Source organism: Lepeophtheirus salmonis, chromosome 14 (genome assembly GCF_016086655.4).
Source record: "Lepeophtheirus salmonis chromosome 14, UVic_Lsal_1.4, whole genome shotgun sequence".
NCBI lineage: Eukaryota > Metazoa > Arthropoda > Copepoda > Siphonostomatoida > Caligidae > Lepeophtheirus > Lepeophtheirus salmonis.
The window spans coordinates 21,978,742-22,006,456 of record NC_052144.2 but is presented as its reverse complement, the minus strand read 5'-3'; the positions used below and the strand labels follow the sequence as shown (position 1 = coordinate 22,006,456).

At 33.7% G+C, this 27,715-nt stretch overlaps 6 protein-coding genes across 15 annotated transcripts; 3 read left to right on the top strand and 3 right to left on the bottom strand.

Moving 5' to 3' along the window:
- Positions 1-27: 27 nt before the first annotated feature.
- On the bottom strand, positions 28-27,623 carry Nup133 (nuclear pore complex protein Nup133). Of its 2 annotated transcripts, XM_071893546.1 has the most exons (11): positions 25,950-26,351; positions 25,306-25,719; positions 24,396-25,239; positions 17,502-17,631; positions 2,739-2,903; positions 2,061-2,680; positions 1,890-1,999; positions 1,609-1,828; positions 1,198-1,549; positions 759-1,123; positions 28-683 (listed from the first exon to the last, which is right to left on the bottom strand). In XM_071893546.1, exons 2-11 carry the CDS (start codon positions 25,401-25,403, stop codon positions 114-116), a joined length of 3,474 nt encoding a protein of 1,157 aa, XP_071749647.1. In that variant the 5' UTR covers positions 25,404-25,719; positions 25,950-26,351; the 3' UTR covers positions 28-113. The 2 variants fall into 2 exon arrangements, with proteins under 2 accessions (XP_071749647.1, XP_040581525.1); XM_040725591.2 differs by having other exon boundaries at positions 25,306-27,623.
- Positions 8,226-9,677, bottom strand: LOC121129895 (S-phase kinase-associated protein 2-like). The gene has a single exon (XM_040725604.2). It carries the CDS (start codon positions 9,675-9,677, stop codon positions 8,496-8,498), a length of 1,182 nt encoding a protein of 393 aa, XP_040581538.1. The 3' UTR covers positions 8,226-8,495.
- LOC121129898 (RWD domain-containing protein 4) lies at positions 10,482-11,181 on the top strand. The gene is made up of 2 exons (XM_040725606.2): positions 10,482-10,890; positions 10,958-11,181. The coding sequence occupies exons 1-2, from the start codon at positions 10,482-10,484 to the stop codon at positions 11,131-11,133; spliced, it is 585 nt and encodes a 194-aa protein (XP_040581540.1). The 3' UTR covers positions 11,134-11,181.
- Pdp (pyruvate dehydrogenase [acetyl-transferring]-phosphatase 1-like protein, mitochondrial) lies at positions 11,170-12,928 on the bottom strand. Its single transcript, XM_040725603.2, has 3 exons — positions 12,830-12,928; positions 12,433-12,756; positions 11,170-12,358 (listed from the first exon to the last, which is right to left on the bottom strand). Exons 2-3 carry the CDS (start codon positions 12,718-12,720, stop codon positions 11,243-11,245), a joined length of 1,404 nt encoding a protein of 467 aa, XP_040581537.1. The 5' UTR covers positions 12,721-12,756; positions 12,830-12,928; the 3' UTR covers positions 11,170-11,242.
- Positions 13,760-17,757, top strand: mTerf3 (mitochondrial transcription termination factor 3). Of its 2 annotated transcripts, XM_071893549.1 has the most exons (3): positions 13,760-14,193; positions 16,466-16,835; positions 16,893-17,757. In XM_071893549.1, exons 2-3 carry the CDS (start codon positions 16,467-16,469, stop codon positions 17,490-17,492), a joined length of 969 nt encoding a protein of 322 aa, XP_071749650.1. In that variant the 5' UTR covers positions 13,760-14,193; position 16,466; the 3' UTR covers positions 17,493-17,757. The 2 variants fall into 2 exon arrangements, with proteins under 2 accessions (XP_071749650.1, XP_040581539.1); XM_040725605.2 differs by lacking the exon at positions 13,760-14,193 and having other exon boundaries at positions 14,381-16,835.
- On the top strand, positions 22,239-24,400 carry LOC121129893 (uncharacterized). Of its 8 annotated transcripts, none has more exons than XM_040725594.2 (3): positions 22,239-22,474; positions 22,533-22,710; positions 22,789-24,400. In XM_040725594.2, exons 2-3 carry the CDS (start codon positions 22,569-22,571, stop codon positions 24,216-24,218), a joined length of 1,572 nt encoding a protein of 523 aa, XP_040581528.1. In that variant the 5' UTR covers positions 22,239-22,474; positions 22,533-22,568; the 3' UTR covers positions 24,219-24,400. The 8 variants fall into 8 exon arrangements, with proteins under 8 accessions (XP_040581528.1, XP_040581531.1, XP_040581529.1 ...); XM_040725597.2 differs by having other exon boundaries at positions 22,342-22,484; positions 22,539-22,710; XM_040725595.2 differs by having other exon boundaries at positions 22,343-22,470.
- Positions 27,624-27,715: the final 92 nt, after the last annotated feature.

Sequence of the window (27,715 nt, the reverse complement as noted above, 5' to 3'; positions counted from 1 at the left end):
ATACATATTTTTAAAAAAAAGAAAAAGTTCCAGCTCGATAAATTTATTCCAATTAAGACATTAATCAATAAGACAAATACAGCACAAATTTTATGTTTTTAAGTAAAAAAAAGTTAGTATGCTTCTGTAGATCGTAAAAGATGTTCATAAGCAGTCTGGAGGAAAAATTGAAAGTTTTTATTGTTGGAAATGGACTGAAGCTCTGATGCTCCTAACAAATTTTCGTAGGATAAAAGTTGGCACTGAAGTTCTAAGCCTTGCAACTGACAAAACTCAGCCAATTTAAAAAATGTAGTTTCTTTAACTGAATCAACAGGATTTGCAGCATCCATATTTTCCCAATTGTTTCTTAAAATAGAACGAGCCCAAATATGCAGCTTAAGAGCTTCCTTATCTTCAATATCCATATCACGAATGTAGTCCATGAGATCAAGTGCTTTTTTAAAATCAATATGATCAGCATTAAAATTTTCATCCGATATATAGAGCTCAATGATTTCCTTAGGTGATAAAACGTTCATTGAATCTGGGGAGAGATTGAAGGCTTCTAAAACAGCTAATGGAAGTTGTTCTTGGGCTAAAGAAGTAGTTAACTCTTGTTCTATATCCTCAATAAAAGGTTTTACCACCTCTTCGTTTTCATCAGAGGCTAAAGCAGTCAATTTGGAAAGGCTGAGCATTGTCTGGATATGAAGAAAAAAAATGATATTTTTAAGACCTCTGCCTAATCAAAATAAAATATTAGTGATGACTCCTACCTTTTTACGAGCTAAGATCTCTGTTTCGTTAAGGGCTAATTTTTTCAATGTAAGGGATGCATCCTTGAACTTATTTGTTTGAACATCGTGAACCCAGGAAAATCCTGCATGACCACTAAGAAATCTCCCCAATTCTTCCTGTCTCCTATTACCAGACTTTTGAACCTGTGAAAGAAGTCTCCCCTGCTTCCCTTCTTTAACGTGCCAATCAAACACAAAGTCAGAAAATTTTTGAGCAGCAAACCGATCCATATATCTTTCTAGCCGCTCTTTATCATTTGTTATCTCACACAGTTTTACAAGGCCTCCAAATTCGAAATATTTTTCAGCCAAACTAGCAGCCTCTTCATAATATTCATTTGTAACTTAAAGTAAAAAAACCGAGAGTCATTGACATCAATCATTCATTAATCTATTACAAAAACTTATGTAAACTTACTCAGTGGCATTATCAGTGAAAGACGATCCTTTTCATACTGTTTTCCCACCTCTTCTCTTCGTTCTGATATACTTTTACTACAAATAGACTCTATTTGAGTATTATAGCCATCTAAAATAATATCAGCAAACTCAACCAATTGTTGGTAGAACCCAGAGCGATCAATTGATCCCTTTGATAATGGAACAACTTGTTCTAAAGTGTATTTATAAAAGTTCATGAGACAACTTCGCAACCCAGAGGGTCCTGGACTAGAGGTCCAAGGTAAGTATTCTAAGTCTTTAGCATTGCCTAAAGGAAGAAACTCATCAAGTTTGTTACTTCTATAATTTACAGCTTCTTTGATAATGCTCTGAAAAAGAAGAAAATCGAAATTAGGTCAAAAGCACTACAATATCAAGATACACACACCAGGACGACTCTGTTACAAGAAGAAACAATACTAGTTATTTTATCCGGTTGATCAGTGGCTATCGAATGTTTCACAACTTCCAAAAGTCCACTCACTATTTGTTCAACCTTTGAAACTTCTCTATAAAAATGATCCTGGGGTGTTAAATTTCCAGTTTTTTTATAATAACTTCTGTCCTTGAGTACAATTTTGATAGCCTTCTCAATCACTTCAGAGAATCTTCAATACATAAAAAAATAAATTATTAAATAATTTTGAACAACTACTGACAATAATTTACTCTGCTTTCATATTTCGTAAAGCTAAGGCAGCAACTATCTTTTCCAAATGTTCGGCGAGAGCTAGATGGGTAGACATGGGAGGGCTATCATCAACCACAACACCACTCATCTGAAATTAAAATAAATTCATTTAGAACGACCTAAAACGTGTGTTAAATAAAAACACTTACTCTTTTCCAAAGACCAACTTTTTTAATAAAATTAACATACAGATCCAAGGCTGTTTTTTTATCCTCCAGTTGGTGTTTAATGAGCATAGACATGGATGCCCCAACACGTTCTATTTTTTGTTCAGAAGGTGGCAATGATTCCATCCAACGTGGATCCATTGCAGGATAGTCATCAATGACATCCCTCGATACTTGAACGATGACTTTATTAGTAGAGGAGTTAATTTCCCCTTCTTGAACTTGGCCTGGAGGAAACAGGTCTTCAACAATGGACAAGGCAGTACGCATATTATCTTCACAAAAACACAGAAATGCCCCTTTAAATTGATCTGGTATAGACTTGGAGGATGTTAAATTATCAATCCCAACTTTTGAAACCGAGAGATTGGCGGGATTTGTGGATATTTTGTCAAATAAAAGACTAGTAGATCTGCTGTCATTGCCATGGGATTGATCAGTAATACTGATAGATGCATTCTTTAATTCCGTTGGAGTTACAGTTATTAGTCCCTTATTTCGAGTGAATATAAGTGGAGTTTTTCCTATTGATCCGATTCCTAGTATGCCATTTCCATTGGTATCAAAGTCCATTACATCGTAGTTTTGTTCGTCAGATACACCTATACAATACATAAGTTAAAATTAAAATTAAAAAAAAGTACATACTAAACGACTTACCAGAGATACATAACAATGATTTATCATTATATAGATAAACGTACTGAGGTCGAGGATAAAGAAACTTGTAATTAAGATTTTCAATACTTTCTTTTAAATTAATGCATAGAGAATAAAAGGATCGAAAGTTCATGGGTGCAGCACTAGTACCCGTTGAAAGAATCCCTATAAAAAAAAGAAGAAGTATATTTTCAAATGTAATATAATTACTAATATAAATAATATTATTTCACCAGAATGAATCAGTAAAGAAATTGATTATATTTGGATATGACAAATGAACCCTTTGATCAATAATTGCCTATAAGACCTTTTTTATGATATAATAGTTTTCAGGCTACTCATGGGTACATAGCATAGAGATAAAATACATAGAGTGCTTACGCTGAGCAAAAACAATGGATATTTTTTGAAGCCGCAAGTTAGTTGACCCAAACAATGGAAAATATAATTAGTTATAAATCAATCACTCCAGATCTAGTATGGAATCATCCTATAATTCTATAAAAACTGATAAGTTCCATAACGAAAAATATATTTAAGTGTAAAATATAGTGAGGATTGAATAAAAAAATATTTGAAGCGTCATCTATGTTGTTAACATATTAAAAATTATATATATTATCCGCAGGGTAGTGTGACTTTCTGTAGCTTGGGCTAATATAAGTATAGATTGCTTGAAGGCACTGGTGTCTCCTCTATAAATTAATGATAACTATCATTCAGGGAGTCGTATTATTTTGTCGCTATACGGTGCCACTCTTTTTCACCTTATTTACAAACTAATATATGCAGACAACGTTCATGCCCTATTTGAATACTTTGGTGAACTACGTCAACTTCTTCTTCATATCATCAATCTATGTTTTTATTTCTATGGCACATATACTTGAATCAGATCACACAGCTGTTGAACTGAGCAATAAATTTTATTGTAAATATATACTTTTTTTGTGTGTCCTATGAAAAGTATGGTTTGATCTGATACTTTTTCATCCTAAATATATTAAAAAAATGTATTCACATAATTTGATGAAATTATAACTACTCCCTGTCAGAAACAACCAATATCTGGATGTGCAAAGATTTGTAAAATGGTAGGCTTGGGGGTATATGAAAAACGCTTGTAAAGCTATGCAAATCTTTCATAAGTCATACAAATTTATTATAGTATTGAATAGTAAAATAACTTTATTGCTTTGTTTTTAAAAATACAGTCAATGGTTAATTGTATGATTTGTTTCGAGTAATAAATATATAAGTATATTTTTAAAATTAAATTAAATAGTAATTTGATCCGAAAAAAGAATCTGACTCAGAGAATGGGAAGAGTTTTAAAATCGCGAATCAACAGTTTGCAACAAATAACGAGGATACATGGAAGATCAATCTTAAAGTAAAAGCTTATGATCAAAACAAACAATCTTGGTAAAGCTATTGAAAAGTGAATGGGGCAAAATTCGAAAAATTTGTTAAGGAGAACACAATAATGTGTTACCAGTCCCAAACCGTTGATCAATCTATGAACTTTTGCTTTTGCCCTGCAAAGAAAGCAGGCTCTCACCATTACTAAAACTCCGAAAGCATAGGATATTCAAAGTCGTTAAAGGAAATGAAAGAAGTACAGACAAGTGAAGCTATTCATCCATAAAATGACTCACAACAACTTTAATTATTGTGTCATTGGTATGAATGCTTCTTGAATTAAAGAGTCTGCAATCTTACGTGATGATTAGAGTATCTATTTACAACAAAATGGAATGACAATTAATACTTCCAGCATGACTTTAAAATATAACGATGATCAATAACTATGGTTTTGGTAGAATAAACATTATTTAAAAGACTTACTGTTATCAAACTTTAATCCAATGAACTTATCAGTATGGTCAAAATTTTAAAAACTATAATGCTCATTTAAGAGTTTCAATCCAAAGCGTTTGGCACAAAATTCCCCTAGCCTTATTGCTGGATATGGTAGTTAGAGTGCCACGCCTGATTTAAACTATTGCTTAAAAAAAGAATATTAACATCGAGCTTGATACATAGATAGCGTATTTTTTTTAATTCATCTCATTGTCAGTAAGTACCAAACTTCAAAAGACAGTTGTCAAAATTTCATGACGATATGTTCTTTAGTTTGTGAGTTATTGTTCTAAGTTTGACGCTACTTTTGTTATTTCTAAAACAATAGATCAAAAACAATTTCATGTTTTGATTTTACAGTGCTTCTTCATGGGAAAAAATATCTTTCAAATTAAGCAATGGATTGAAAAGTGTCAAGGGGGCTCAGCTCCATAAAGCGAATAAAAAATTTAAATAAATTATTATTATTTTTAAACAGCCAATTTTGAACAAAAAAAATGTGTTTTATTTTTTAAAACGGGAATTTTCAGCCCATGAGTTTTATCAAATAATCCCCTAGATAAATTTTTGATTGTCTATGTAAAGTCAAACACTTCTTCAAAATTTTATGGAACTGGTTTATCGGTATATATGTCATAGAGTTTGTTTGTGTGTGTCTTTTTTGTGGGTGCCATTCCAATAAATGTTATTAACTACTTCTTTTTTTTTTACAAAATTAGTGCAGAACAGTTTTTTCTAATTTTCTTCCCGAATTTCGATTTGACAATTTTTTGACCAAATTAAAAGATGGACTTTTCAACTATACAAAATTTTTGATGCATATATATTACTATGTTATTTGGAGTTTATAACATTTTTTTTTAAATTTTTAATAATACATTTCATATAATATAAAGGCGCTATATTATAAATTATAATGCCTTCAAAAATACCGTAACATTTGCCCGAGCAACTCTAGATAACCCTTTGCTACTATATTTATGCTAGTGTTGAAAGACCAGTCGCTATCCCTAGATAAAGTGCCTTGCAGGCTATTATAAAAAATTTAAACACCTATGCCATTGCATATCTATAGGCTTACATCAAGAAAGGCGATATATAGCTACTCTCGGCTTACATATTGGATTATTCTCCTCCCCCTAATATATATATATGTATATTAATAATTATATAATATGAAGCAAATTTAAAGAAATAAAATTTCCAGTCTCACACGAAATAGCTTTTTTAATAATTTTCAATCTCGTTTGTCATAAGGGGAAAGGAAAAATTTGAGAAAAAAATATTCGGTAGCTTTTAAAGCTATGAAAATCTTCTAAACATATACAAATTTGTGGTATTATTGAATGGTGAAATAGCTTTATTGCTTATTGTTTTTTTAATATTTAAAAAAAATATTTTGTATTTTTCTTGTTGCCAACTATTAATTATTATTTAGAAAAAAGTTTTTGATTATTATAAACATTGAATTGATATTCTAATCAATGACTGTGAAATGACACAAATTCTAACACGGTACTACCTTTCTAACACAAAAATATGGAGATTTTTTGCAAGGTCATTATATATAAGGTGTGTCGATAAGAGATTAATACGCTTCTGTTTACTGGCTATTTTGATGACGTCACGGAGGAGCCAATTTAGGAGGAAATTCGACTTTGTATTAATGCATGATATAGAATTTTATTTTCTCATCAGACAATACCTATTAGTGTAAATTTTTACACTCCGACGATTACGATACTAAAATTATTTAAAAAAGAAAAATTAAAAGTTGTTTTTAACAAAAAGCACATACATCAATTTTCAAATAAATATACACAAATAGTGGACATTTGATGGATTTGTACAGATTGCCACAGCACAAATATGCCTAGTACCTCTAGATGAAGACATAATTCTTGGAATAATATGAGTTAACACTAGTCATCAACACTGAACTTGGCTCCGTTGTGACGTTACCAAAAAAGTTGTCAGGTACGTCAATTAGAACACGTTCCAAGTTTCTTATCGACGTACATTATATTAGTGTTGCGTCAGTCCTTAATTATTCTGATCAATCTAGTCTTAGGACCAGTCTTTTCGGTCCTTGGATCCGTCCTTAACTGCCGGTCTTAGGAATGTTTCATAAAAATAACTATGGTTTATTAAGACAAAAAATATATATGAAATATGCATTAAGATTATTGCACATATCTTGTAAAAGATTTCTTTTTTTTCCATTATAGTACGAACAAATTATATTGTTAATGGGTTATATAATTTATTCTATTATATAACGTAATGAAAGTGAAAACACACTCACTAACGTCACGAGGGATGGATTTTACTTTCTGTACAACCTTAAAGACCGAAAAACGTGAAATGGGATTCAGCTGGACTGAATGGGACCGGACTGGAACGCGGTCCTAAATAAAGACCGATACAACACTACTTTATATAATAGTCGCCTTTCTTTTTTTCGTAATCAGTGTTCTGAAAGTTGATTGGTTAAAATTGAATTAGATATTATTAGTTTTATTGTAAAAAAACTGATTTTGGACCTTATATTTATTTCTATTTGGATGATAGGTTGCGTGATATAATCAGAGTAACGACGTGCTAAAGGAAGGCCCTTCATTTATATTAATTAACATCAAAATCCAAATTCTATGCATTACCTTTTTTGAATATATAATACGTTGAGTCAGAACTTTAAATAATACAATAAAGAGTCAACTTATGAAAATTAATGTTAACAGTTAAAAAGACCACTAGGGTTGTGAACATTAGTCGAAATCCACGGGAGTTTAAATCAAAAAGAAAAGTATTTGTTGGCAACTTCGATAGACAACATATCACTGACATAAATACTGTAGTGCTCCTTGCTCGCTAATTTAATTTTTAAAGCAGAAAAAGTTTATATATTAGAGAGAACCCTCACTTTCTGACGATAATTTTAATTAATTTATCTATTTTACTCATTAATTGAAATATTTAACTCTGTATAGAAATTATGATATTCAAAAAAATTCGTCAAATATTTTATAACCTAGAAAACTACACAATATTATTATTAACTACCGGAACCATAATAGGGGCCATGCTCCACCCCACTTTTGCAGAGTTCTTGTCTAATGAATTTAAGTCATAATTTTCGAGGAAAAAAAATGGATTTCTCTTCTTTTAAAAAAAAAAGATTCTAGTTTAAACTTAGTCTACGAGAAAATTATAAATCGTAGAACGATTTTTTTTTTTTTTTTTTGGGGGAGAGTGTAGGGGGTCTTTTAAAACAAATAATATCATGTGGATGCCCTGATGACGTCAACATTATATAATTTTGTCCCTCCCGCTAAAAATACATTCCAGGGACCATTGGCCATAGCGCTCATTGGAAATTATAGCATAAGTTATTATCTGATTTAGTCGTTTCTATAGCATCTACCTATATCCATACGGATGGCTCCTTTTTTCCATGCGCAATTATACCCCATTCTTATATTGTAAATGTGATCATTAGTCAAAACTGCTATTCTTAGAAGAGGGTAAATAAAAATATAGACATATTTTGAAACAATCCCCTGAAAATAAGGGATACCTTTTATAATTGATAAGTCTAATCAATCGGAATTAGCATTATAATGACAATGTTGCTTAATTATTTATTTTTTTAAACGAATAAAGAGGGGAGCAAATGAACAATATGCTTCTATTTGTATAATTAAAACTTAATGCAAGTTAAATGCAATAAACCAAGTAAGTAATAAACTGTTCATAATAAATTCACATACATATACCTATAATATATTATTATATATATTTAATGAAACTAATTCCATGAATTGATAGGGGGAGGAGAAAGATAGGATTAAACTTCAGTAGGAATAAAATGTTGATTTCACTTGTTCTATATTAATCTCGAACTCGAACATTCCAAATAGATGTTTTACGAATACCAACAGTGGGCCGAGCGATTGTACTAAACATATACTTATTGATATGTATCCCAGGAAGATGTAGGCGGAGTTCCTGTATTGCTGCATCTTTCATGGTTCCAAAAACCGTTAAATTTTTAAGTGACGTTAAAACGCTCAAATAAATATAAGAATTGGGTGAAATACCGTAGCATCGAGAAACGCTAAGGTGCTCTAATTTCTTTAAATACAACAACATGGAGTCTATTGTTTCTTCTGAGACAGAGCCTGCATCTGATATATCAAGCTCTTTGAGATTAGGGAGATTTCTCATTAACTGCAATAGATGTTTGTCTTGAAGATAGTCTTTGCAGCCTGCTATATTGAGGCGCCTAACAGATGGGGGTATATTTTGACACATGAAGGCAATGGCTTCTTCTGACAAATCAGTCCAAGATATATTAAGTTCCTCTAGGGCATGACAAGAACGGAGTATAAGAGTGAGCCCCTCAAGATTGAGTCCTTTGACCATGGCAAGATGCAGCACAGTAAGGTTTGTATTCTTGGCAAGAAGTGCACAAATGTCCTCATCGAGGAAGCAATGTTCCATGGCCACTTTTCGGAGATCCCTTGTGTACGAGAGGAAGGAGGCAAGGGATGGGAGAGGGAAGTCAGACATGGAGAGGTCCAAGTACTGGACCCGGAAGGGGCTTTTGGGAGGAGTAAGGGCTCGTGGGAGAATGGAAGCCTTGCATAGACGTAAGGCAAGGAGGCCTCGAGCTGCAATGAGGCTCAGGACTTGGGCAGAAAGGGTCTTGGAGCCCAAATCTAGTCGTTTCCATAGAGATTCGTCTTGTGTGAGACGATTCCACTGTCGGCACACACGTGCACACCTCCCAAGGGTCCCTTTGTCCAACCATTGGAAGACTCCAAGAACCACTTCTTCACACAGCTCTGTGTTAATATCTCTTCCCTCCTCCTCCTTAAGAAGCGCAACATCCTTCCGACGACCCAACACAAATTCTTCTTCATCTTGCTCCTCCTTGATGGAAAATTGAGTGATTTCACCTAGAACCAGACTGGGGCAACCTCGTCTCCTCTTACTGGAGGGCAAGTCGCTCACACTGGAGTCGTTCTCCTTCTCACATTCTTTTCTCTTCATCACTTCCCCTTCTAACATTTACATTCAAATTTCCGGCCAAATGGAGAGACTTGAGCGGGAAATAAATACCAGTATGAGAAATAAGAGTTAGGGGGAGGCACATGTCACATACGCTACGATAAGGCGACGCGACGCGGAAGATGGAGCGCATTGTGTTAAGGATTCACATGGTGTCACACTCTTTCATTTCTTATTTAATAGAGCGTTTTCACGTGACATTATATTGTAGATCAAATTAATGACGTCTGGGGAAATGTTCTGTAGAGGGATATATTTTTGATAGACAATAAAGTGCAAGCCCCTTTTGACATACAATAGTTGACTATTTCCTTTAATATCAATGAAAAAAGGGTTTTCCTTCTTACAAAATTTGGATGTTTAGGTTCCTCACTTCAACAATGATGACGTCACATAAAAACGCTCTATAGCCTAGATTTAATAAATATTTGACCATTAAATGTATTTAAAATATGTTTTTACATCGTAAACCATTACTTCCGTCTTGTAGATAAAAAGTAACTATTACTTTGGAAAAAATAAGCTAGTCTTCTTTAAGTATCCTACTTTTCCCGTCCCAAATTGATATATATATTTTTTTTATTGGATGAAGTTTCATCAAGATGGATTGGAAATTTGTCTATTTTATGTGGTAAAAATATCAACTTTGAGCCCCACAAATGACGTCTCCTTCAATGATGATGCAATTTATGACGTCAGTGAAGATACTCTGCATGGCGTGGCGCGAAAGATGGAGCGAATGCGTAAAGGCTTCGCATGACGTCATACTCTTTTATTTAAAACTCAAGCGCTTGAACTTGTGTGATGGGAGAGACGTCAGAGCTCCAAAGTGAGGAACTGGAGGTTCTCAAGTCCATCTACGAGGGGGACCTACAGTTCAAGGTCATTTCCGATACGAAGTTTCAATATAAATATGGAGAAGATGGTTCTAACCGATCCTTCCTGCTCGAGATTGGATGGCCTGAGGAATATCCCAATGATGCACCGGACCTATCGATGGATACTTTTTATAATGCTCACTTGAAGTCGACTGTGAGTCAAGCGGTGATAGAATCCGTGGAAGCGGAGATTCCGCAGTACCTTGGCATGTCCATGACGTACTCCTTGTTTGAGCACGTCAAGGAGAATTACGATGAACTCGTAGCTGAGCAGCCGGAAGTCGAAGAAATCTCAGACTCTGTCCAATCACTAGACATTGGGGAAAATACATCGGGTAGGATGAAAGACAATAAATATGTTATCATGCTCACTAACTTACACTCATTTCTCTATTCATTTAGCCACCGAAGACAAAAAGGTGATTCTCAAGAAGGAGAAACTAACAAAAGCGCAGAAACGAAGAATGTGGAACAAGGGTGGCATTGACGAGCATGACAGGCCTCGTGGATGGAACTGGGTGGATGTGATCCGCCATTTGTCACAAACTGGTTACAAGGAAGACGACGCAACAGCTTAGGAAACTATTTTAAAGACTTTTTGTTATCAATAAATATTCCTTAAAACATGGAGCTTTTTATTATTAGTAGTAGTAATACATACAATTATAATAGATAGGTATAAATTCTTCAGCAATGTCTTAAGTACTCTGAATCAAAAAATATAACTTGGACTGTTATATCATCCCTAAACATACGAACCATGTCCTGAGGAATGGATAGCATTTGAGACAAACGATCATGGTCCACTCCATATGCTGTACCTCCTAATGCATAGCGTATAATATGAGTTGCGGAGTTGGAATCGGCAGGCTTTAATTTAACTGCAGCCTGTCGTACACGCAGGAGGGCATTCACATCGCTGAGTTTCATGGATTCTTTTGAGAGCTCCAGTGGCGTAAGCGTAATTTTACCCGACATATGTTCTCCAATTAATCGAATCACTTGCATGGGGGTCATTGTGTCCCAAAGTCCATCTGAAGCAATGACTAGAAATTTATCCCGAGCAGTTAGCTTATGGCTAATCACATCAGGTGTTACACTGAGGTAGGGAGGTGTTTTGTAGTTTGGTAGGACAGCATGATCCCCTTGAGCGTCTCCCATTAATTGAATTATTTTGTCTTCGGACCATTTCAGTTTAAAATCCCCAAATGCTCGTAAGGGCGCAAGAACACCTAGTAGTCTATCTTTATTCAAAATAGTTCTCTTTTCCGACTCAGGATGTTCGCTAATGATTCTTTTCACTTCTGTAGCATTATCAGCATTGTGCTCGACAGTCATTTTCTTACCAATCCATGTATCTGTTTCACTCAATGTTCCTAAAACTGCTGAGCAATCCCCCGTTGATGCAACATGAAGATGAGGTCCATCGATATGAGCCATAACAGCAACTGCTCCTGACATGGCAACAGAAAGTGTTTTCATGTCTCGATTTTCTGCCTCTTTAGACATTGCGCCATCTAAAGATTCGAATGACTTGATAAAGGACTCTGCTAAACTCATCCCTTCGTCATGATCCATTCGAGTGACGATACAAGAATGAATTTCTCGGATATGCTCGAGATACGATTGACTATAAAGTATTTGAAGGTCTTTGACTAACGTGTAAGGATCATTAAAGGTAGAAATGAGGTTATAATGCTCTGATTCAATATCTTGGCTTTCCAAAGCTTGAAGGTGAAGAGTTAGATCTTCTATAGAGAGAAGACCCGAAGCAACATAATGCAATATTCTTTTAGCTACGACCTAGAGAGACCAAGTTCAATAAGAAATAAAGAAAATAATGTAGAAGGTTCATTCTAAGTGGAAGGAATAATTACTTGTCCACAAGCTGGACCTCCATGTCCATCAATCACTCCAAAGAGAAAGCCTTTGCTTCCAACTTTAAGAAGCCCTTCTGCATGGGAATCCTCTATAGGATTGTTGGATTTAAAGGAATTAATATCAAAAGATTTGACAGGGCCTGTCCCAGGACTAAACTCTCCACTCGTGAACTCATTTGATCTGAGGATTCGTGTCACTTCTTGAGGTGTGAAACGAGGGAGATGAGATGAATAGGAACGGAAGACAGAGACCCCCGATGTGAGGAGTAGACGAGTGGCACCCATTTACAGACGGAGGAAAGCACATGAGTTACATGGATACTGTCAGTGAAATAAATAAGGTAACTAGTAACAAACTACTGCTCAACAATTTTAATATTAGGTAGTATCTAACCTCAACTCTCAATGAAATCTTGACACCAGGAAACATTAGCATTAATCCCATCTCGCAACCTCCCCCTCAAATACAAAAGGGACAGTCAATTCTACTAATATCTAGAGTGGAACAAGGCTCAGTCTCTCAACCTAAGCGAGGGGGAAGTGTATTTTTTCTACCCAAATCCTAATGGCAAGACCAAAATCTCTCTCTCAATTCTTTCTCTTGTTAATGCATCATCAATCAGCATCAGAGAATCTAGGCAAAGACTTCTTATACAAGAAGTCCTTGATCTAGGTAAGGTTACATACTACAATGAATGCCTTTTCTAAACGAACAACATTTTTCAAATGAGAAGCATAAGTTTTTGAATAAGTAATTTGCTTTAAATAAGTTTTTAAACCACAGACATTTCTTTTTAAATTTCCTACAAGTCCATCACTAAAAACTTAGTTTAAAATGGAATTTGTGATACAAATTTTACCTCCTAAAGTTATCTTTTTGATGAAGATGTACAATAGAGTGGTAAAAGCTTTTGCCATTTATATTTTAAGAAGAAAAAATAAGATTCCCCCTTCATGAGGTTGAGTGACTGAGTTTTGTTCCACTCCAGATATTAAGAGGGGCCGGAACATCAGTTAGCTAGACAATTACGTCACTCCTATAATTTAATACTACATAAAAATAATAAATGTATGACGTATATGCATATTTCTATAGGGTAGACCGTAACATTTTATAACTAGAATGGTATATAATATACCACTATAATGTATCCGAGATTTCTTTTCTGTTTGGTAATATGAAGAGGGTTTTTATACTTTCCAAAGCTATTTACATTATATTTATATGTTCTCTCTTCAAAAATTTAATAATAAGTACATCACTAGTAGATGTACTTATGAAAGAGTATCACCGATGATTAGTTGGGTAGTTGCAAGGTTAATAGAAATCCTTGGGTAGTTGTAAGTGTAAGTTCTAGTTAGACTAAAAGTAGAAATGAGGGTCGACATCAGAGTAGTTCCTGCCTATACAGGGTCGACGTGATATTTTTGACACCTTCTCCAGCTTGGAACTGAGCCTGTTGCAGCCGCGCTCAACCTGGTACCTGGCAACTTGTTGAAAATCACGATGATACGTTACTTTAACTCGGTCACCGTGTTGCAGGATGTTCGGTTGGTATCCAGTTCAACTGCGCCCCACAGGTAGAAGTCACAGGGATTGCAGTCGGGGCTGGTGTCCTCGAAGGTCTTGAACAGTCACATCTGGGACTTTATGATGTCACAGTCTTTAAAACCAGCGGGAATCTTCATAACCGCAATTATTCTTTTTCCCTGCCTGGACAGGTTAAATGGGGCCGAGCTCATCATTTGGAAGTGAATGTAAGCAAATGACTACTAAAAATAATAAATTCTGCTCGCGTGTGTTGTGAGGGCCGCAGAATTGTTTCCCACTAATTAGTATTTATTACAGCAATGTCATGGGAAGTTATTTGCATTGATGAGAGCTGAATAACTGTAGTAATGGAGAAATATGATTTTCTCTGTCTTATGAAAGAGAGTTGTTGGGTAGTGGGACTTCCTCCAGGACGTCCTGGTACTCCTTGAGTTCTTTTTCCATAGAAGTGATTTTAAAAATCCATTTTTGGGGATACTGCCCCTCAAACCCCCCTACGGCCGTCCTTAAGTATTTAGTTATGTTTTTGTGGAGAACTATCTTCCGGGAAATACTTTTTTAAAATGATCCAGAAGATACTTAATAAGTACATTTATCATTATTTAAGTTTTAATGCCACAGTTTAAATTTTATTCTTAATTTTTGGAAATCATCTCGCGACCCCTTCGTTGTGTACTGCGACCCCCCCTCTCATATATAAAAGTAACCAATGAGTTCAAATACTATCTGGAGGAGCACAATCTCCAATCATGCAACCTATTGTGGTGAAAAACATCCTTCTTGATATTAGACTTGGTTAACTCATATGAACATTGCACAATGATTAAGCTATAATATTTGTCGTAGTTGTAATTTTCTATCAACGTCACGTGGTGTTTTAAACAACTATTCAATTTTGTGATAATATTTGAAATCCTAAAAAATTGTTTTCGAGCAAAAAATGATGAATTGAAATAATGTATACAACTAAAAATCAAAGTAAATATATTTTAAAAGGTTTTCTAATGTAAATATTAAAAAAAATCATTAACTATTGAATTTGCCCTTCAAAAATAAAGTGTCAACTTCAGATCGGGTTTATAAGAGATTATGTAGTAAGCTTCATTCAAATAATATTATATGCTCCATTGATAATTAAATAATAATTTAATTAATTCATAACCAAAATTATTTGTATTTTAGGAATAGACAACTTCATACAGACTGTATCGATTACTCATAACGCCAATTCAAGAGTTTAAAAGTATCAAAATAATGTAGTTATAAGAAATTACAATTAATTGAGCCGGGAGTTAGGAAAGTCGCATGTATTAAAGCATGGAGTCGAATAGATTTGGAATTGGAATACGTTTTTATTAAAAAAAAATATGAAACATTACTCCATTAATGTTGCATTCATAATGTAATTAATTCATAAGGATAAACAAGACTCTTATATTTGGTGCCGAAATAGAACCAATTGGAAACATCTGTCAGAATATATCGATTTTCTATTTTCCCATTTATGAACTTAAAAGGATCAAAATAATTTAATGCTTACTAACTAGGTACATCCAATTCCTATGAAGCAATAATTATGGCTGATGAGTGAGCCGGGAGTCAGAAGAGTCACATGTATTTTCTCTCAGAGTCGGTTTGGAACACAAAGAATATGTATCTGATTTGGAGTCACAAATTTTAAAATAACTGCAGATTCGAGTCGGAATTTCTAAATATTAAAGATCTAACCTCCAGAAACTATTTGAATCATACTCTCGAAATTATTTCAAATTCTCAGACCCTAAAATAATGAAATAAATCAATTATTTTTAATTTAAAGATTGGAATAATATTTTGTGATTTTGGCTCTAAATCCAACTATTTGAATTATGTGACTCCAAATCGATTTGACTCATTCTGAAAATACAATCCAAAGATCAATCGAAAAATAAAATTTCATATTAATTAATTATTTGAATGAAACTTACTGCATAACAATCTTGTATAAACCCAAACTGAAGTTGCTAATTTATTTATGTATAAACCCAAACTGAAGTTGCTAATTTATTTTTGAAGGACAAACTCATCAGATTAAATAATTAGTTTGATAATATTTAAAGGATTTACATTATAAAACCCTTTAATATAAATCTACTTTGATTTTGACTTGAATACAGTCAAGCTATTATTTTTTATTAAAGATCAAATTTTAGGGATTTCATCACATAATGTCCCAAAGTGGAAGAGTTGCTTAAAATACACAGTGATGTTGACAGAACATTACAACTACGACAAATATTATAGCCTTATAATTATACAAAGTTCATATGAGTTTACCAAGTCGAATTTATCATTAGAAATAGATGTTTTTTACACTAACAGGTTGCGTGATTTGAGCTTGTACTTCTCCAGATAGTATAAGGACTCATTGAAATAACATTTTCCTCTTCTTTTATTTTCAATTACATCAATAATCAACAAACACAAATTGAAACTCAGCATGCTCCAAAACGCTCTTCGTCGACTCACCACCATTAATCCATGTATACTCAGAATCTCCTCAAATTTAGAAACACTCTCCTTCACAGAGAGAGAAGCCAAGAGAAATGAATTGGTGACGACAAAGCCCACATATAATATAGCTCCAATTGTGAATCATAATGAGGCATTAAAGCAACTCTTTCATCTTGGAGTGGACATTTCACGATGGGAAAAGGAAGGTCATTTAGACTTGGCCCTCTCCCTTACAGATTTCAAAGCACAAGTGCAACCTACAATAGAGTTTATAATTCAGCAAATCGGCCTCAGCCTCCCAGTTATATCACAAACTCTAACCCAGGCACCCCAACTTTTAAAAACTGATGTTCAGGTATGTTACAATAAAACAGTCACAGTCAATTTTTACTTTTATAACTGCAATAAGTAGGTACTGGAAACAAGGTTGGAATACATGAAGTCCAAAAAATTTACCCCTCATCAAATAAGAAAACTGATAACAAAACGAGGAGATTGGCTCACCCTCGGAGTAAATGACATCGATAATCGTCTAGGTTATTTCCAAAAAACATTTTCCCTCAAAGGTTTTCATGTAAGAGAGCTCGCAACAAAGGATCCATCACTTATTTTGTGGATAGGAGTACCGTCTCAGACGCGAGAAAATATATTTGCAGTTAAAGAACTCATGGGATTTAACAAATCCGAAATTAAAAGAATCCTCCTTGAAAACCCAGAGCTATTTAGACAACCCCATGAAGAAAAAATGGTACAAATGTTTGACTTTTTACATAACCGAATAGGATACTCGCATTTTCTATTAACCCAATTGTCCCCAGCTTTACTCGGTTCGATTAAAGTGGCAAAAGAAAGATATGCTTTTTTGGAGTATATCGGTAGAGGGCAGTATAATTCTGCTAAACCTAACTACGTTAGTCCAATAGCTTTAACACTTGGCGAAGACAAAGATTTCTGCGAACTCACAGCGAAAACAAGCGAGGGCACATACAATCAGTTTCTAAAAACATTGTAAAGTACTTACCTAAACCTATTGATACTCTTTCTGATATTTGAGGATTCACGGACCCAGCCAAAATTGCAACTCCTCCTTCCACAGGTTGAACGTCAAGAAGAGAGACTTTGAGCCATTCAGGGTTCATGTTCTCATGGTTCTATAAAATAAATAAATAATTATTGATCTGTGATATTAAAAACTTTTAATTTTTGTTCGTAAAATTGTTCATGCATAGAAGTCTATAAATATAATGTTTCTTTTGAATGCAAGCATTAGTGTGAAATATTGCTTAGTAATAATAATTCATTGAAATAGGACTAAAGATTTTGCATCAAAAATTTGAGGGAATAATCAAGAAGTTATTTATATCCAATTAAAAATTAAGTGAATGAGAAGAATTGTGTACCTTAGTCATAAATAATGATAAAGATTCATTGTCAAATAAAATAATTTGTTAATCAAATTCCATAATTGTGAAAAAAATAGTCAAAATTCGTAAAATGAACATATATCGTATTCAGATTCGAATTGGAAGCTTTTTAATCGGTATCATACATAATAACAATATCAACTGATAATAAATTGAAGATAGAGGCGGCATTGCTAAAACTAGGCATGTGATAAGTCCAAATATTAGTGATGGGTTAGATGTTGTGATGAGTAGCCTTTGTAGAGAAGGAAGAAGTGGGACACTTAGTCATAGTTCTATGAACTAATCACATTTAGACATGACTACTATTTCGGGGGGGAAAAAATATCAGATTGTTATATTCTACAAGTTTTAATTATTACTAATAAGATGAAGAATAAATGTGACACACAAAATCAATCTTAAACAAAAATTAAGAAAATGAGTAATCGGCTAAACCCCACATTTATTATTGTTATTTTAGCCATAAAAGACAAAATTGATCTTATTTTTCTTTTTTTTTTTGCAATAGGTTTGGTCTCTAAAGCCTTTCTTTTAACCACTTATTTAGATTATAATTACGATTCAAATACATATTTCGACGTGCAATAGTTATGTAGATGAAAATTAAAGGTAATAAAAAACAATCCAGCATTCGAAAAATTATTAAGTTATCTTGAATAAGAGTTCCTACAAAATATGTATAATCTTACAAAAATCAAGTAAATGCAAATGTTTTATAGCGAAAACTAAAGAATAAATAGTATATTACGATATTAAAAGATTTTACGGGAAAAAATGGTTTTGATTGATTTTTTCAGTTTAACTTTAAATTTTCTTATAGAATATTTAATAAATATGTAATGTTTTTTCATAATTAAATATAATATTTATTTGACTAATTGTAAGAAGTAGTGAATATTTAGAGGCAGGAAACTTTCAGAAATTAAATATAAATAAGTCGATTAGATTACTTACATCTAATCAATAAATCCTTATCAAATACAGGGGGTCCTCCCTTATCGCGGTTTTTGGGAACAAGAAAAATTCGAGTTATATGAAATCCAACTTGTACGAGGACTTCTTTTGTACTAAACCCCGTAAAATGGGAGAAATTATTTTTCAAAGTCCATTTTTTTTTATTTCCTTTTTATATGATTAGGACGATAAAAATATTCTATTCATATAAATTATTTTAAAATATGTATGCCAGGCAAGATACTTGTAAAATTTAATCTTAACATGGTATTTACTTGACTTTTAATCCTGTCATTTCAATACTGGGAAATTTAACTAATCGGAACTTAACCAATATTTATTCATCAACCTTTTTAATTGCAAGTTTGTATAATAGAGTACGGGATAGCTAAAAGTTTTAAGTCTAAGTATCAAATTAAATACTAACAGGACCACCTCCCCCTGTGCAAAATTATACACTTCTATTATATGAATATACTAAAAAAGGGTTACACGTCTTTGCCAAGGATAATCAGATAGACAATGGTCAATTTTTTTAGAATTATTAGTATATTGAATTATTTTCTAAATAATTCAATATACTAATAATTATAATACGAATGTTTCATTGTTGTCGAGAAAGATCCTGATAATTCTAATTCTCTCCTACTATGATAATAACGTTGGAGTGGGAAATTGACAATACTTGTTACTACACATCTAGACAATTTATTGATTCATATATGTTGGTATGGTATCTGAACATTTGATTAATTATACCCTTACTATTGGCCTTTGTACTATTATTATTAATTTTTTTTTAAATGTGTTAAAAACTTCAAATAACATACCATCATATATGTATCAAAAAAATTGTCTAGAGAAGTCCATTTTTTATTTTTGTGAGCAAATTACCGAAACGCTATTCGCGAAGAAAATTACGAAAAACTGTATTGGACTAATTTTGCAAAAAAAAAAGTAATAAATAACATTTATTTGTATTGTAAAGATAAATACACAACCTACCATTAATTTTTGCGTACTTGCAAAAACAAAAAAGTTATGGAGAATAATGTCGTAGAAAAAATAGGCCTTAATAACTGGTTTATTTTGCGAATATTGCAAAAATTATCTAATAAAATATTTCGAAAAAAAAAACAACAACCATATTCTAAAGATGGAGTCTAAAATATGAAGTACTAAATCTGGCATTTGTGGCATTTCTTCTTAAGAATTGAAAATTGACGTTTGACGAAAAAAAAATAGAAAAAAATTTAAAAATTATTCAGAAAAACATATATTTCAGTTACACATCAATTTTTATGAGCCAAATTTCTAAAAACTTTTTTTTTTTTAGTTACGAATTTAATATTTCATTGAAAGCTCATTTTTTAGCACCTGAAAAAAACGAAATTGCAATTTTGACCGATTTCCTTTTCCGCCCATAACTTTTTTGATCTTAAATAAATTAAGTATTGTTTTATATATATATATATATATAACCCCTTACTAGCTTCAGAAAACCATTTTTGTGTTTCGGGTATAAAGTTAACCCCTCTTATATGACCCGCCACCCCTGTTTTAGCATGACCAGGTACAAAAGAGGCACCCATACAAAATTTCAGCCTCCTAGGTCTAACGTTGTGGACACTTATAAAGGACCCACACACAAACTCTATTTTATATATATCCAGATAGGCATAGTATCAACGAACTCTTATAACTTTTAACTTTTATAGTTGTTGATAACTATAAATGTTATTGTTTACCTTAAAATGAAGTATCTCATAATTTATTATCATAATGTAAAAAACTGCGATATATACCGCACTATGCGAGGTCTCATAATAATTTCTAACACTGAGTTATGCAAAATCCGCAGTGTTTGAAACCGTGTTATGCAAATAACCCCCTATACATTGAATATGAAACATATTTAACCCATTACAGGTGATACATATTTAGGACAGCTAGAAACCATTTTGAGATAAAGTTTACATAATACATATCATTCAAATAAGAAAACTATGTTTATAAAGAAAAATCAGAAGATCCCAGATACCTTAATAGGAGACGGTTAATTAATTAACGTATTTCCAGTATCAGCAGCATTTAAATGTAATAATATGTTTACGATTTGGATACATATTTTTTACATTAAATTATTGGATTAAACCTTGAAAAATTAGATTAACCAATTCAAATATGTTCATTTCGTATTTACATGAACAACATTTCAAGAAAAAATATCATAATTACTAGTATAATTGCAATTTCTCCTTATAATTATAGAAGCAATGGGGATGTTGTCCAATGTTGCATCTGAAACAACCAAATTTCCCCTTTTCCTTACACATGAGGAGCAAACCTAATAAGGGGAAGGCCATTGTTGCATTTCGAGCTTTCGCTAGCTGCTTCTCTTAAAAAGAAATGAAAACCGGGTCAATATGACGAATAAATTACAAATAAGACAGATATACATTTGTTATAACTTTCATTAGTCACCAGACTTGAATAGCAGAAGCACTAGTGACCTGTTAAATTATTCTCTTGAACTCAATGGGCGTAGGTTCTCGTTCGTTCCTAGAAAAGGAATTATACTTTAATGTATATGGACTTCAAAGACAATTCCTAGGTCAGATGGAGTAAATGTAATACTATAATGTTTACTTATACATAATCAGTGCAACTCCATCTGACAAATTCAAGGAATATTTTTTTAAAAAATCAATAAATGTTGCAGGCTGATTAAAAAATCCATACTTATATGTAGTGTTAGCCTATCACCTGTAATGGATTAAATTGTGATTAATCTTTCATGTTCCTTGGAGTTACTTCATATTTTTGCACATGAGTAGCACTAGAGCAAGTGCAATTTTCTATCATGTATGAATCTCAATTTAATAGGGCTCCCTCCAATAAAGGGTTTTATATCATTTCAAACATAAGTTATAAATGTATATTTTATTGTTTTCCCTTCATGCTTATACCACATTTTAAATAAAAATTGAGAAATTGTTAATTATCGAATAAGGAAATTATTCAATTCTGTAAACTATAACATGTGGTGAATACCACTATACGCCAGCTAAAACCTACATTTATTATTGTTATTTAAGCCATAGAACACGAAAGTAATCATTACAATTGTCAATCGCAGTAGGTTTTTAAATCATATTTTTAGAATATAATTTCGATTCAGAGCCATATATTTGTTTGCACTTAATTTAATTCATCATTTGAATGACTTTTCATGATTTAAAAGAAAGAATAATGAGTGTGGAGTAAGTTTATATTATTATTGACTATAAAGAGGTGAATGTTTCAATCTGTACCTATGATGTACAAAAAAAAGTGAATAAGAGGAATTCGCATGTACCTTTCCCTCCCTCTTCTTCATTTACAAGAGTCAGAGCATAGTTTGTATACATAAAAAAGGCTCCCTTAATGTTGATAAGATTAGGTTATAAACATCATGATGATATACTCGCGCACGCAGGCACATATACAAAGCTGTTCACTTCAGGTAGTACTAGTACGGAACTTCAACACAAATGTAATAAATTGGGGGAGCTGAGAGAAGAAGTGAAGAAACAGAGAAAAAGAGAGAGTTAACTGACGATAAACTAAGCAAGTAAGAGTAGGTATGAAGCAAATAAAATAATTAATCATTGGAATAATTCATATGTAAGGAACAGTGTAGTGGAGTAGCATCACGCAAATTCACCATGAGTTTTGGAAGACCAGGGGGAAATAAAGACCTAAGATCCCTTGGAGGAAATGAAATGTTTTCATATATGTGCCATAAGCAGGGAAACCTTAACCGTATGTGTGGCCTTACACTACTAACAAGACGAGCATTGGATGAAGGCAAGACTTATTTTTATATATTTTAATTTATTAACAGAGTAAGTTTTAATCATTTTTATTTTATTTTGTGTGTTTCAGGGCTTTTTATATGCGCTCTTCAAGAATTTCAACACATGTTTCCACAGCTAACGAGTCGTATCATATCTAGAAACAATATTCCACATTTTCATCCAATGGAATGTCCGATCCTACCTTTAGATTCAGACTTTGAATGTAGAGACATGTTACACAATCAGTTTGATACAGAGAGAGGGCCTCTATGGCGTGTTCAGCTTATCACAGAACAAACCATGGATAAGGCTCCTATAGACTGGGGACCTGAAATAAGAGCTATATTAGAGGATACAGAGTCATCAAGCAGTGTGAGGTGGGAACATTTCCTAAGATATTTTCAGGGTAAAGTCAACCAGGCGGAGATAGAAAACTTTGATGATGAGGAGGTGGGATTCCACAGTTTTATTCTTATGACATTTCATCCTTCCATAACAGATGTTTGGGGAGCTTTTCACTTTTTAAAACAGTTTATGATCATATTAGATATCATTTTGGAAAAGGATTCATCTTCATCCACGTTGGACTTTGAACAAGGAAACTTACCGAATTCTATAGAATCCCTTGTACCCTCTAATGATTCCTCCTTTCATATCACTGATTTGATACCCATTACAAAAAAAGTAATCACTGGCAATTTTGCATCACCCAGAAGAACTCCTTTAGAAAAAATTTTAAAACCTATTTTTGAGTCTAAAGACATTCCAAAAACCGAAGTACTTCGAGGATGGTTAAATGAACGAGAAACCTCTGAGATCATTTCCATGATGGAAGAAGACGATGCATCAATTCATGGTGTCCTTTTGACAGCTGGATTAATAGCACTGTCTCGAGTAATTCATGAAGATACTTCACCAGACTCCATTCCTAAGGAGGATACCATTTTAAGGGCAACAAATGAAGCAAATCTTCGACAGTATTGTACAACAGAAACTAGATATGGCTGCCTTACTACATTTTACGACGATGAATATGTCATTCCTCCAGTATCTAGCAGAAATGAATTTTGGAGATTGGCACATGAAATGACAGTGAAACACAATGCAGCTAAAGGAGGTCGGCAACCTCTTAAAATGCTCAGAGTTTATAATAAAATGTTTAGTACAGGTAATGGAGAAGAAAATTTTAAAGGGATTGATCAAACAGTGCAAAGTGATGTTCGAATAGCTGCTTATGGAGACTTGGGTAATCTTTTCCGAAAGGAGAGTAACGCCCCCATAGATTCATGGAATCGCCCATTATCAAAAACAAAGAGAAATATCCGATTAGAAGATATATTTCATATAATATGCGCTCAAAACATGGGGACACCATTCACTCACTCTATTCATATTTTACATGGGCGATTGAATTACTTTCTTCAATATTACACAACTTATGTGGAGGAAAGGATAGCCTTTCTTCTAAGAGATGAAACATTAAATATTCTACGTATGGCTGCCGACAGAGATCAGTAATAAATACAAATAAAAATGCATTTTATTATTGAAAATTATTCAAAAATATGTTTTCTTTGTTAATTTCTGTCTACAATTCCTACCGTTGTTAGATTTGAATTGTTGATTGCATGTACTTTTATAAAGAATTAAAAAGAAAAAAATGTGATATTCCCATAATATACAAAAAGATCTTACCCAAACATTTTTGAGAAATCCATTCCGAATCATGTCCTCCACTTCCAACTCATAAAACATTTCGTCTTCATCTAACCCTTCAGTTAGTCTCCATTTTTGAAGATGTTTATTGGTTAAAACATAAATATCCTTTTGTTTAGCAGTATCACTTGATGGAACCAATGGGTCATTACCAAAAACTCGAATAAGTTTGGATTCAGGTGATCCGTTATTCCCTGGATTCATTGACCCCCAAAATAGAGAAGTGACTCGACGTCCAATACCTCCCAAGAGGCCTTGAGGAGACTGAAGGAGACGACAAGTAATGCGGGAATGAGAGGAGACACGAATTAATAGTAGAGTGGAGGTGGTTGTTCCTAACAGCGATCCCACGGGTTGAATGTCAGCCAACATCCATGATTCCTGCCCCTGTAGATCCGCAGTGATTTCTGTGGAGGATCCTTCATGTGCAATTGAAGACCAATAGCGTATCACACCCTCTGGAGAAACGGCGATGCACGAAGGAGACGCGTTTTCGTTTGGGGTCGTAAAAAAGATGTTGACGAGGCGTGCGTTGTGATGCAGATCCGAAGGAGGAAGAGTGAGTTCCCGGTAAGAGACTCCCATGCCCAGGTTCTTGTACTTCCAAACAATGCACCTCCGCCCCTTCACAAGCCACGCCCAGCCATTCACAGAGAAATTCACGCTCATGTCACACGTCTTTTCGTACAAATAGATCATCTCCGTCACCACCACAGGCAGCTCGGACCCGAAGGATTCCAAAACATGAAGGTCTGTCTCTTCCAGTAGAATTTGAGAGGATTGGTCCATGAAAGAGCCACTTCGAGGCGTTCCATTTCGACTTCTGCAAATGTTGAGAAATGAATAATGATTCAGGATTCTCCTCACTCAATACAAAGTCACTTCTTACCCTGAGAGAATCCCACGTTGCTGAAGAGATGAATTCTGAAGGATTGAGCTTTTTCGCCGGGTCCCGCCTCGGGTCGTATTCCTCGTCGGAGTAAACATCTAGCTCACTTTCAATCTCAGCCGAGGATATTAAATATTTTGAAAACCGGGAAAGACAAATAATTCCCTCAGACCAAAGCAAGGCTTCAGCAAAATAACCTTTTATACCTTTTCAAAATATCCGCAACCTCCTCATCCACAAAGTAGAACGGAGCATGACGTCACTTTCAATCCACCTACCTCCTGCTAGACTCAATTTATAAAATTATAATACTTACATATGCAGTGACAACGAGTTATACCGTATAACTCATAAGTCATACCGCATACGATAGTCGATAGTAGAAGAACTCTTTGGCAGTGAGTATTCAAACACCTGAAAGGAAAAAAACAATGAGTTTTTATTAGAACTCATTGAAAAATACCATAATTAATAATTAATATTATTAATATTCTTTTTGATTCACGAAAACTTTGGACGTGTGTGTAGATGTGAGTTTCAAATATTATTACTCAGTATAAGAGAGAGGCGAGAAAAGAAAATAGTTGGAACTGCCAGGAAATAAATTGAATTCATAGTGATTTGGATGGGACTTTCGTACAAACCATTTGGATAATATAGGGATCTGCATTCTCCCATTTTTCCCGTTCCATGAATTCATATTTTTCCATTTCGATATCCAATACGTCTTCTGATACTCTCTGCAGCTGACAGCTTCATATTGAAGGGATCTCGCCTCTTTGTGCCTTACTCCGTAGATCTCATTTAATTGAAGAATCCTTCCTTGTGCAGTTGTCCCTTCAAATCAAGGTCTGTGATAATGACTTTTGACCTCGTGAATCATTGTGTCTAAGCTCAAAAATACATAAATTCCTCTATGTCTTCTACGGAACCATCTATCATCGTATACTTCTAGTTCAACATAAAAGAACTTTAAGGAGTTCCATAAAACGACAGAATAATCGACTGAAAGATCCAGTGACGAACAGAGAAAGTTATCATCCACTGCTCATTGAAGTTTTGAGTCTTTTTCGCCCTAATCTATGAAAAAACTATTTCATTGATAAGTGTTCTTGATGTACATATATAAGGCAGAAATGACTCATCTCCATCACATTGATATCAATTCCATTTATGATGTGGAGTTAGTAATGTATAATCAATATGTGTAATTATTTAACCTGGAAACTTTAATGCTCACCCTTAATTTCTTTATTACTTGTGAGTCTTTTGTGATTTGAAAACAAGTGGAAGATGATTCTAGAAACTTAAAGATAATGTGCCTCTCTTTTCTCGATAGTTTTGTCTGGAATGTATATTCTATTCTGCTATTGCATGTTAGTCGTTATTGTATCTTGTATCAAATAATTCTATACTTATATTAATTATCGAACTGAAGAGTTGCTCAAAGAAAAATATAATGGAAAATACAATGAGAAACAAAGAAAGTTATCATCCTCCACCCACAGCTCCTTCATTGAAACTGTTAAATCCTCCTAAAGTCAACTCCTACTTAAGTTAAACTCTTTCCTTAATAAGAGTCCTTTAATGTCCTTAATTTATAAAACGCACGAATCACTACAGAATATTCTTGTATTACAAATAGAAATTCCATTTATAAGTTTGTATTCGTGTTGTACTGCCAATATGGACAATTGTTCATCTTGAACACTTGAAGCCTCACTACCAATTTCCTTAGTACTTGTAAGACTATTTTGCCTTTGGAAAACAAGTAGAAGATTATTCTAAACTCTCAAAAATAATATGCTCCTCCTTTCCCCATATTTTAGTCTGCAATTACTATTATGCTATTAACTGGCACGTACTACATCATCCGAAATTTGTTTCCATTCTTCTCAAGGTTTGCCACGAGAGCATCCTTATTTCTTGAAGGATAAGCATTGACCTCCCTCTTCAACATTTCCTAAATAAAAAAATCCAGGGGATTTAAATCAGGTGAAGAGGGAGGCCACATAGACTTGTCCCAAAAATACTGGAATTTTTTGTTATACCAGTTTTGAACTGAGTGGGCATCATGAGCTGGAGCTGAATTCTGATTGAAGCAAGCTTCTTGACGTGGAAATGCTGTCCCAAACCAGGGCTTAACTTTTTGATTAATTTTTACCCATCAGGAATCCGAAATATAGGTGAGTTTACCCCCACTTGAAGCCACAGTGCCCAACCCATGATTGAATCTGGTCATTGCACTTCGTAGGCAAATTTTTGGCTGGAATCAATGCTGTCATATGTCTTTGCTCGTTGAATTTCAGACTTACAGTAAATAACATTTCGTCACAATAAATCATGATGACATTATTATGTACTGCATGCCCATTGAGCATAACTTTGCTTCTATCCTTTTCTCTTTGTT